Raw genomic sequence first — 11,475 nt, 5'->3', positions numbered from 1 at the left:
CTCACCTTTTTCACCAAGCGTACGATCTGATGGCTAGTTGAATGACCTTTTTGGAAGCCAAACTGCTCGTATGGGGTGATTCTAGTGGTTTCCAAGTGTTTTTCGATGCGTGACAATATGACGCGTTTGAAAAGTTTACTCAGAGTTGAAAGTAGGCTAATAGGTCGGTAATTTGATGGAACAGTTGCATCCTTATTCGCTTTCGGTATCGCGACTACTATTATTTCTTATTAAAATTTGTTCATGGAAGCTGTAAGTATGTACTGTTTAAGGTGATATAGAAAACCGCGATATCTATCAGCTTTGCTTTCATCTGAGTGTCTACAGCTCATTATGACGATCGGTTGCGTTTTTTTTTCATATTGTTTCGATTTTATCGCGATCTTTGTGGCTAACGAGCAGTTAGTACTGAAGCCTCGTTTCGTGTTTAAGGGCTGTTTCCAGTTCAAAAGAAATTTGCCGGCCTATCTTGATACATGGAAAATTTCTTGCCTGTCGAAGTCAGTGCAGAAAGTTTTTGCCAGGTCAAGAAGTTTTTTGAAAGACTCCTTTTGAACATTGGGCTTCAGAAGGAATCTCTCAAGGCAAACTCAAAGCAACTTTGAACTTTGAAGCAACAGCACTTTGAAACTCAAAGCAGATCTTATTGCTTGCGGTGAACACCACCGGTCCTTCATTTCGCTCTTCCTCAGTCCATGCTCGCTGCATCCGCCGCCTAGCCCGTTTTTCCAGGCCATTTTTCCAGACCCATCCGCGACCCAATTGCCGTTGCCGGCGGGTACTCGGTGTCAGTATAGGTTCACTATGATGGCGATATTCGTTAACTGCCTGACAAAGCAGTTGCAGTTACTGGACTGCGTCACAGTGGTTCAAGTGCAGCTGCGCTACCTGCCTGCACTGCGCTGTGATTTGTCAGCTGTGGCTCTCCTGAAGGCCAGGCACTTTGAATCTCCTGCTGGGTGCTTGCTATTCGCGGATTTCCCGGAACAAATACAACACTTGGCCAACCCGTGCCGCCATGTGCCTTGTGGCCTTCACCGCCACATCACCTATACAGCTTGCTCCTGTCAGGGCCTTTGCAGTCCCATGACTTTTGCCCTGGTTCCGGACAATTGAGGCAAACCTCCGGTGGCTCGTGCAAGATCTGATGGCATACTGACCAGCCCACCTTGATCTTCCCTACTTTAACGGACTTATTTACGTCCTCGTCTAGGTTCTTCACCTTCAGAGTCGCCTCCGCTGTAAGAGCCCTCACCTCGACCCCATCGCCAGACTCTTATAGACGGCGCCTTTGTGTTTGTTGTCGCGCTTGAGCCCTAGGATCTTTTCACTCGTACGAGTACGTCTAATACTGCGCACGTCGGCTCCCAGATCCACGAACATGGCGACGCGTCGCATCGTCCTCAAGACGTCCGAGTACTTACACTGTTAGGTCTTGATGACGAGCGCGTCGCCTTCTACGCCCTTGGCCCCTCCTCTTCTACGCCTTCTTGGTTTGGCGTCACTGTTCTCCTCGATTTGCGATTTTTTTTTCTTTTTCCTCTTCCGCTCAGCTCTTGTCCAACACTGAGAAAACTGATCTTATGAAGGGCATAAGTTTGTCTTATGAAATTTCGACATAAGAAAATGTTTTGATTTCCATAAGAAATTCTTATCACAGAGAAACAGACGTCACACTCTCTTCGCTTCCCATCGATCACCTTTTTAACGGGTAATGCAAATATTCAGTAGTAGGTCGATTGGCCACTCGCGGTGCTGGTATCGTTTTTGCTCCTGTTTGACGTTTACTCACTACCGTCATCTAGTGGCGGCCCGGCCAAGCACAGTACATTTAGCATTGGGCGATTATGTTTTCGTGACGAAGTTTTTTAATAAAAGTTGTTCCAAGTGTTACGTCTGTTTCTCTGTGTTCTTATGATATCATTTCATAATACATCTTATGAAATATTTTTACGCAATATAAAACAAAATCGCAACCTGGAATCGAACCAGGGACGTCGAGATCGGAGAACGCGTGCTTTACTCACGCGCCCATCGACGCTTCGAAAGTTGGAACGGTTAGAGTGCAATAAAAAGCTTGGCTTTTCGGGATCAACGTTTCATAAGAACATTCTTATGAGATTTTTCATAAGACCGCTGTAATGAATTTCTTAAGAAATTTTTGCCTCAGTGAAGGTGGGTCTTTCCTTTGGATCGCCCTACTCTGTGGTTGCTGAGGGCCTAACAACTGTCGCAACCCCCTGTTCCCTTCCATCCGGGACGGGCCAACCTTCCCAGCTTCCCGGGACGCCTGGCTGGGGTCCGATATGCCGGCATTAACGATTGAGCATCTTTTTCACCCCCTCGATCACTCATTCCTCGGCACAGGTCGCTTAACTCCTGAATTTGGGTTAGTAGTCCTATTCTTAGCCAACAACTAGGCGGCTGACTCGCAAGCGGGGGTAGAAAAATGACTATTTTAGAGTTACGTAATAAATGGATGCTGCCTAAGTTTACTGAACTAAAGCAACAATTTATCCGTGTTTACTATGCGTCTTAAAATAATGTATCTGAAGCATAATTAAATGGATGTTACAGTAACCTTCAAGGATGTTCTTTCAGCAAAAACCTGCCACCGGATGTATTCTAGTTCACACTTAGTTGGTTTATTATAGATAAGTTATGAGTAGTGTTTTCGATCAGGCAATAAAACTGAGCTACTCCTGAATGAGAGAATGATTCCGCGAGCAAATTCGGAACTTACAAAAAATGCAGATTTCCTTCGATACTTGAGAAAAGTAGACTAATCATCTACTCACCGTTATCCTCCTCCATGGCCGATTCTTCGACACATTCCATGTCCTCCTCCTCGCCGTCTTTCTTCTCCGTTGGCTTCTCGTAGGCCGGTTCCATTGGGGAAACGACGACCCCATCCCACACGGACATTTCCTTCGCCACGGTGGTGTTCTCGACGAATCCGAGGATGTGTTTGTATCCCCCGTGGGCAAGAACTCGGACCAGTGTCTGGGCCGTCATACAGCACTCGTCCTGCTGTACCAAGTTCATGGAAGTGTGCACTCGAATGTGTCCCACTTCGCACGGATCATTGATTCCGGCAGATCCAGGAACGAACAACCCAGAGGCCAACAGCTGGAATATCCTCCGGAAGGCTAAGTTGACTGGAAGCGCCTGGCGACTGGGGTTGTTCATGATGGCCGAATGGGCCAGCAGGTCGCAGATCCACGGGTTCAATGGTCCAAAACCTTCGAACCGGTTGGACAGATCCTTCAGAATGCGAATTAGCACCTTGATGGTGGAATGGTGAGCATTTTCCTCGAACCAACGGGCATGGCGGATGGAAGCCAAATGGCTCTGGACCACTTTGAAATCCAGATGCTTCTCGGCGTCCAGTTTGCGGATATTCTGTGGCAATGTGGCGATCAGGCAGCGAACGCGAGCCAGTGAGTTCCAAATTTCGAAACCCTTATCGTTGTACTCCAGAGCAATGGCTTCTGCCTTCGGAACCACCTCCGTTTGCATTGACTTTTGGATGTCTTCTTCAACCTTCTTGCCGAGGGCCTCGGCCATGTCCTTTGTCGGGAGCGTCTTCAGGATGATGACAATATCGGCCACATTGTGACCCGCCATCATGGTGCCCTTCTTGTAGGAACCTACCTGCCGCACTTCATCCAGCTGGCATTTGTTGAAATCCCCCGGGGCAATGACCAGATTATCCAAAACGGCCTGCACCTTGGTAACCAGGTTGGAAATTGCCGTCTGTTCCTGCTGCGAGGGGGTTAGGTCCTGACTGCGCTTGAGCAGGGCATTGGTCAGGACGGAATCATCCGGCGGTGCGGCAACCCGGGGGAAAGCCGGCTCAGCCAGCGTCAAATCAAACGGATGGCGCGGCAGGAAGGTTTTCTTGTGCATGAAGGGGGCTCCCCGCATGCCGCGCATTCCCATTCCCATTCCGCCTCGGCCACCGCGCATCATTCCGGTACGAACCATGTTGCTTTGACGACGATGACAACGGAAGCGGGTAGAGCTGTACCGGCGAAACAAATCGATATTTTAACACTTTGAAATATTCCTACTATTTATTGGTCACGAATGAAAACTTCAACGCTGCAACGATAGTTGAACTTACCTGTTTTACAAAGCGAATGGTTTTTACTGCTCGTGAAGGGATTTTCCTACGAAAAGTGGAAAATTATTTTGCAGCGATGCCGACTTGCCGACCGATGGAGGAAAAACTTTGACAGATTGATAAACATGGCCGAACGCGCAGGGTCGCATCAAGGGATAGGTATAAATCGAGTGACTAGTGAGGTAGCGGAGGTAGCGTATGAGAAATGATCCGTGAGAAAGGTGAGATAACGGCGCATAGTTCACATGTGCGTGCACGCTAACCTTAGAGTGACTGGAAGCAGGGGCGTACAATTTCGTTTCAATGATACACTTTCATGCAACATTTGAATGAGTCACTTCAAGTGTTTCATACATTTTTCTAATGACTCGGTCGTTAAAAAAAACTTTTTTGCAATTATATGGCATAAGATTGAACTTTTCAATCACCGAAATTGTGCCGAAATGGCCTACTTTTCTTCACTAGTATAAGAGTGCCGAAAAGTAGTACTTTTCAGCACCTTTAAGGGTGCCGAAAAGTAGTACTTTTCGGCACTTTTGCAAGGGTTCACTTTTCACAGGTTTTTTTTCGAAATATTAATGACCTACCGTAGTTTTATATCGATTTGATGGCTGCTTCTATGTCTGCTTTGCAGACCTAATCTGATTAGAAGATTCCAATTCGAATTTGGTCAGCCAAACAGACGTAGAGTGAGAACCAGCAGTAGCAAACAACGCTCGTTTTTGACGCAACTCCGTGTACTTGTGATGCTTGTGAACACAGCCTACCTGATTTAAAAAAAAAGGTTTGTGCGCATGTATGCTTGCACGTGGTTTCTCTCTTGAGGCATGTGTGGCAGTCAGAAATGATCGTACTCAAGGGTATTTTTTTTTATAATTGCAAAAAATGTTGTATGCAACTCGTTGCAAAACTCGATTTTTTCAGCACTCGTCGTATTTATCCAACTCGGCAAGCCTCGTTGGATAAATGTACGACTCGTGCTGAAAAAATCATCATTTTGCAACTTGTTGCATAAATAACTATTCCACTCATCGTAGCACTCGGTAGTCTCCCACCCGGTCGCATTGCTTGTGCTTCACCCGTCAAAGCATTAGTGTCTCACTGGTGCGCGCTAGTCTCTCAATGGTTACGGGCGCCGGTTAATTGGATTTAAGTGGTCGAATTTGTTATCCTCTTTCATAAAACATAATTAGCATTCTATTGGCGTGCACCACTATTTAAAAATGTGGTTTAAATAGTGTTTTTAGCATGTTGAAGTATTTCAATGACTCATAAATGAAACGAAAATCCAAGTGTATCATTCCATGTTTCATACACACTTGTTTCTGTAGCAGCAACGAACGAGTGTGTTGCTGGGTGAGAGATGAAGCATCACAGCAGTCCGTTCGCATGGGAAACGATTTGCTACAGTCGTCGTACGTCATGTTTTCCTTTCGAAATTGCACGACCCTGACTGGAAGGGTTAAGCCACTCTAGCTAACCTGAAACTACTATAGACACTATAGATTCCATAGACTCGCGGAGACACGGTTGAGCAATACAATTTTAGTGTGTTTTGCCGTGAATTTAGAGTGTACCGAGCAAATATGACGTCACGCAATCCATTATCGGTATTGAAATCGTGACGTCATGCTCGTTTGGCTACACGAACTGACAGTTCATTTGGCTACAGTTGTCTTCGCCTCCGCGAGTCTATGGAATCTATAGTGTCTATAGAAACTACCCATCGATTGGGTCGATTCCATTCATGATAAAAATGTTTATGTTAAAGCCCAGTTTCGTGTTTGAAAGAAATCGCTCAAGAAACTTCTTGAGCGATTGCTGGCAGGAACTTTCTACGGTGTCGGTGACTGCCATTTAAACTGTCATTTCTTCGCAACTGCGTACTGTGAGCGAAGAAAAAACGGTTTCTTGAGTGACTCAGGCAAGGAATTTCCCATGCATCAAGATAGGCCATAAAATTCCTTCTGAACTGCAAACAGCGCTTAATCCTCGAACATTTTTAAATATTTTATATTTAAATGTTATGTCAATGTCAGCCGTCAAAATCCGGATAACCGATCTCACATCAAAAGAGTAAGGCCTTAAGTACACAGGATTAAATATTTTGCAAGGAAAGAACTCAAGAAACAACGTCAGTTTGACCCTAATGAAAATTCGATCGAATCAAACAAGATGTTTGAACATTTGGTTCTTCTTCTTTGGTCAAATATTTCTAGATTGAGTTTAAAGAAGGGCGCAAGTAACATGATCGATTTCTCTTCATCAACTCTCTCTTCTTCAAATTAAACAACATTGACACTCTGTACTGGTACATATCTTAAGAAACGACAGCGACCACATTTTATCGTCATATAATGTCTATAGAACAACCAAACGCATTTCCATTTCTTCTGTTAACAGAACTCAGAATAGGTACCTAGGGAAGTGGAACCATCTCGACAGGGGTCCTATTTTGGGCACTTTTTTGCTATAACTCAGTCAATTCTGAACCAAGTGACATAATTTTTGGAACGCGATGAGATACGTATAGTATCTAGCCGTGTACAAAATTTCAAGTCAATTGGTTTGGAATTGACTGAGTTATAGCAAAGAGTTCCCAAAATACCGGCCGCTGCCCAAGTGGTTCGCTACCCTATGTGCTTTTACCAAGCTTTTACTCTAAAAACAGGGACAGATTTTCGGAAAAATAAAATCTGATTGTTTACATATTATTTACGTTGTTTCTACAAATAACATTTAAAATTTACCTGGTGTCCTACGCTCCCTCCGATTTCAAATGTTCCGGTAGCTCCTGCTGCTCCACTTTGGTAACTTTAAGTGCCACACCCTCCGGCAGATTCCGCTCAATGTACTCCAGGAACGTATCCAACGTCGACCCGGTCAGCTTGTGAAAGTGCATAAACCGATAGTAGTTCCGGACTTCGTACTGCACTCGGTGGTGCTTGTAGATGTGCACTGATTTCAACAAAGTCAGCCGATCTTTGACCGCCTTCCGGAGGGCCCAACTAGAATACAAGAAGTAAACTTAGCTATTCGAACCGGGTGGTGATCCAGAATAACGATACTTACTGCTTACCAACCTCAATGTCCAGATGTTCGGCGGCAGTTTTTGCGAAGTAGGCATAACTTTTCATCACTTCCGGATCGATGCCCTTCATCTGGAGTTCCACCCGGCTGTACAGTTTGTCCGGAACATCGGCGCTGTCGCCGGTTGCGATGGGCGAGAAATTTGATTGTGGCTGCGCCGCCGGCGGTGTCACTTGCGTCGAGCACAATCGGACGGAATTTGTCCACAACGCCGTCGGTGCTAGCCGCTGGTATAGTTGAGAAAGCTGAAATAGAACAATAAAGTTAAATAATTGTGGTTGTATGTAGAATTTACTTACTTTTAACATAATTTAATAATTAATTTGTATGAAAAAATGATTATTCAACACGATCTCACGATGAGAACAAAAACATGCTGTTTCAGCGAAAAGAAAAACGATAAAGCGAAGGAGCAAAACAAAATTCGATGACAGTTTCAATGCGATGTTATTAGAATACTAGACTAGCATTTGAAAAGAGACTGCCGGAACATTTTTAAAGAAACCTGGAGCTCGATTTGAATAGGTCGTATGTGCTTTTGTCGATTAAAATTTCGATCAGTTGGATTCGCTTATTATAGCGAAAACAGTTGAAATTGAGCAAAGTTGATACATACAGCAGAATCCTCACAAAACAGGCTTTCTGTTCCATCATTAAAAGTTTGCAAAATATCTGCCATATTGCTACAATGACTAAAATAAACTGATCGAATTTTATATCGACAAAAGCACATACGACCTATAGATAGTAGAGTAAACATAGATCCGCGGATACCGCTGACTAAAATGTTTCAAGCGTGTAAGTAGTAATTTTCAAGAGTGCGACGATTGAATATGACGTCATGCGCTCCATTGATGTTATCCAAATCGTGACGTCATGCTCGTTTGGATACAGATTTTGACAGTTCGTTTGGATACAACGGATTCATCTCACGCGGATCTATGTTTACTCTACTATCTATAATACGACCTATTCAAATCGAGCTCCAGAATTGTTAAAATAAGTTTTGATTTTTTAAAAATTATAATCAGCAGCTCAAAAACGAATGAAATTTAATTTCCATTTCTAGATTGAGTTTAAATAAGGGCGAAAGTAACATAATCGATTTCTCTTCATCGACTCTCTCTTCTGCAAATTAGAGTGAGAAGATGCAAATGCAATCGAACTTTTTTACACTTAGACGCTAGATTGCATCGCAATGAAGAGAACACGCTCACTTTGTCCCTCATGTTACTTTCGCCCTTATTTAAACTTTAAATTAGATTTCCCTGGTGGGTTCACATTTTGCGCTCGGCACTTTTCAAATGATGCGCTTGAAAATGTTGAAAAACATCGCCTGCATTCCCATCAGAATGTTTGACATCAGCCGAACCAACGAGCCGAACGGTCGGGACGGACGGACGGACAAAGTCAAGAACAAGCAGAATCAGCGCTTTCTGTGAGTAGAAAATGTAAAACCCCAATTGGAATTCGAGACTAGTGTTTTTGTTCTTATAATTTTTAACGTTTTCTTGACTCCGCGATCGGGTTTGTCGCGATTTTGTGCAATAATTCAACGGTTCTGAACCGGCGTGAAAAGTGTTTCTTCCGTGTGAAAAGTTTCTCGCACAAGGGCGAAGGTGCAAAGTTCAAGAAAAACGGCTGTGCGAAGAAGAATACAACAATAACAGAAAACCGTCTGCTGCTGTGTGTGCAATATTTGGATGCTCTTTGAGGAAGGTGCTTCCTCCATCAGGGCAGCAAGCAGAACGCCTTGCATGCATCGCCTCCATCAGTGCGTGTTGTTAGTGAATGTGAAGGTAATTTAAGTTTTCTGATAAGACTTCGCAGATTGACCCTCCCAGAACCGGACGGAATCTAATGAGAACATCATGGGACAGACCATCAGCAATTCCGGTGAGTAAGGAACTTTTATGCATTATCTCTTTTATCGGAAAGAAGGGTTCTGGTTTTCCAGCCTTACATAATTATGCTGCAGCATCCGGTGACTGACAAGAGGTAAACATTGAAGAATGTCTGTCCGTAAAAGATGTTGAATTGCTGTGAATCGAAGAATTCCAGTTGGAACATAATCAAGGGTCAATGCCCTTGGAGTAAGCTGGAAATTGTAGAAACATTATTTGTAATTTGTACCTAATTTTATTAGTGATAAAGTAAACCTGGTAGTTACAGAACTATTTTTCACTGGTATTTACATTTTTTTTTTCAATAATTTCTTGTGCAATTTCTTGTTAAAGTAATAAATAAGCTATCGTATCCAATCAGCAACAAATTACACTTCCAAGTTACTGTTAAGAAGATGCAAGCGAAAATCCTAGAAAAAATCTTTGAATTTCTCTAGTAGTACCTCCGAAAAATTATCTTCCTCTGGGTTCATAGTTTTCACTGAAATTCATGCCTTTTTTTCTCGTAATTTGTTTTTGAAATAACTACAAATTATGGAGGAATTCCTAAAAAAATGCCTGGAGGAATCTCTGAAAGAATTACTTGGAGAATCCCTGGAAGAATTCCTTGAGAAATCCCTGGAGAATTTCTGGAGAAATCTCTAGAGGAATTCCTGGAGACATTTTTACAGGAATCTATTAAGCAATTCCTGAAATAATTCCTTGAGAAAGCCCTGGATGAAATTCTAGAGGAATCCCTGGAAAAAATCCCTGGAGAAATACCTAAAGAAATCACTATTTGAAGATCCCCTGGGGGAATTCTTGGAATAATCACTAGAGGAAATCTTGAATGCATTTTTGGAGAAATCCATTGAGCGAATTCTTCAGGCACCACTGTAAGAATTCCTTGAGGAATTTCCGGATAAAATTCTGAAGAAATCCCTAGAGGAATTTTCTGCAGAAATCCCTTTAGTAAATCCTGGAAGAATCCCTGGTGGAATCCTTGGAAGAATTCCTAGTAGAATCCGTGGATCAATTCCTGGAGGAGACCCTGGACAATTTCCTAGAGGAATCCCCCGTAGAATGTGATGCTGATTAGAGAGGTTGAACAAGCCATACTTCAGACCAATATTTAACTGTCATTGTGTTCAGCCATTGACACCATTAACCAGCTATTGTTCAGCTAATACTCTCACTGTTCAGCATTCATTGTTACTTGGGTCTCTTCTTGGCGTTGCATCTATCGTTTAAAGAAAACACTATTTTATACAAAAATTAAAAAATACGGATTGGGGTTTGAGTACTTACCCTGTCCTTTGTCGTAGAAACGCCAGATGCGATGAAGAATACACGATTCTGAAAAGAGGCCGCCTGCACAATGCCAACATTGTTTTCTGTTTTGACAAGTGGCCGACGTGGTTGCCGGCAGATGAATTTTCTGTAAATTCAGCAAACCCTATCACGGAGAGACGAAACTACCCAAAAGTGAGTTCTTTCCACTCAACTTCGGGGTTGCGTGCGTCAAGCCACGTTTGAGTTGATGGAATCGATGTTTTTGTTGGGTTGTTCCCGCTTGCTTCCATGTGAAAGGAATACCTAATTTTAGGTTTTTTTCACCCAACCGAAATTTTGACTAGGTTGTATTCACTCAAATTTGAGTACTGTGCTAGAAACTCAGTTTTGGCTTGACGCACTGAACTGCAAAAGTTGGGCTGTTTCTCTCTTCACTCTCTGACAACATTAGAAAGAGCGCATGAAAAGGGAGACGAAAAAGAACTCAAAATTGAGTTTAAAAGTACCTAATTTTGAGTTTTTCAGTTTCTCCGTGACAAGTTAACTGATGTTCAGCAAATAAATCCAAATTGCTGATTTATCAGTTAAATATAGGTTTGCTGATTGTTGTTCAGTAAACCATTTTGCTGAAACCAGAAAAAGTTTTTTGGTGTGTACTGTATTTTTTTTTCCTTCGCGTTTTCGAACTCAGGGCATGATTCTACACTAAAAATGATTAGCTTCAAAAATGCTGTAAACTAGTGTTACAATTGCAAGTTACTGTTAGGAAGTTACAAGCAAAAATCCTAGAAAATATCTTTGGACATTCGACATTCTACTACAAGTTTCTACTGGAATTCTTCATAGAAGTTTGGTGAAAATCGTACAAGAAATGTAAAGTTCCCATTCAAATACATATTTGGAATATTTTATGGGCTTATGAAATACACATACGCATGTAATTTCTGGTACATTAATTTACTAGTAAATCGGCGTAGTTCTATCGGGGATTACACCAGAAGATCACGTGAGAATTTTTTATACGTCCCTTCGACGATTTTTGCAAAAGTTCCTCACGTTATATTTCAGAAGTAACACCAGATT

General features: G+C 42.6%; 3 protein-coding genes across 3 annotated transcripts in view; 1 reads left to right on the top strand and 2 right to left on the bottom strand.

Moving 5' to 3' along the window:
* Window positions 1-2,621: 2,621 nt before the first annotated feature.
* On the bottom strand, window positions 2,622-4,229 carry LOC109427111 (interleukin enhancer-binding factor 2 homolog). The gene is made up of 2 exons (XM_019702682.3): window positions 4,127-4,229; window positions 2,622-4,024 (listed from the first exon to the last, which is right to left on the bottom strand). Exon 2 carries the CDS (start codon window positions 3,985-3,987, stop codon window positions 2,791-2,793), a length of 1,197 nt encoding a protein of 398 aa, XP_019558227.3. The 5' UTR covers window positions 3,988-4,024; window positions 4,127-4,229; the 3' UTR covers window positions 2,622-2,790.
* A 2,606-nt stretch (window positions 4,230-6,835) lies between these two features.
* On the bottom strand, window positions 6,836-7,640 carry LOC115266789 (small ribosomal subunit protein uS10m). The gene is made up of 3 exons (XM_029873384.2): window positions 7,516-7,640; window positions 7,199-7,461; window positions 6,836-7,134 (listed from the first exon to the last, which is right to left on the bottom strand). The coding sequence occupies exons 1-3, from the start codon at window positions 7,522-7,524 to the stop codon at window positions 6,885-6,887; spliced, it is 522 nt and encodes a 173-aa protein (XP_029729244.2). The 5' UTR covers window positions 7,525-7,640; the 3' UTR covers window positions 6,836-6,884.
* Window positions 7,641-8,585: 945 nt separating this feature from the next.
* LOC109400192 (protein neuralized) overlaps window positions 8,586-11,475 on the top strand; it is a 156,072-nt gene continuing 153,182 nt past the window's right edge. The window contains exon 1 of the mRNA XM_019672670.3: window positions 8,586-9,112. Coding sequence (XP_019528215.2) covers window positions 9,088-9,112 — 25 coding nt within the window. The 5' untranslated portion in view covers window positions 8,586-9,087. The remainder of the gene's footprint in view (window positions 9,113-11,475) is intronic.

The sequence above is a fragment of the Aedes albopictus genome, chromosome 3 (genome assembly GCF_035046485.1).
Source record: "Aedes albopictus strain Foshan chromosome 3, AalbF5, whole genome shotgun sequence".
NCBI classification, from domain to species: Eukaryota; Metazoa; Arthropoda; class Insecta; order Diptera; family Culicidae; genus Aedes; species Aedes albopictus.
The sequence above is the reverse complement of the archived record's forward strand: the minus strand, read 5'-3'. Positions and strand labels throughout refer to the sequence as shown.

Bases quoted from the DNA above. Each gene is read 5' to 3' on its own strand.
- LOC115266789 (XM_029873384.2), bottom strand. The intron at 7,135-7,198 runs GTAAGTATCGTT...CTTGTATTCTAG, and splicing joins GACATTGAGGTTGGTAAGCA to TTGGGCCCTCCGGAAGGCGG.
- LOC109427111 (XM_019702682.3), bottom strand. From the start codon at position 3,987: ATGGTTCGTACCGGAATGATGCGCGGTGGCCGAGGCGGAATGGGAATG.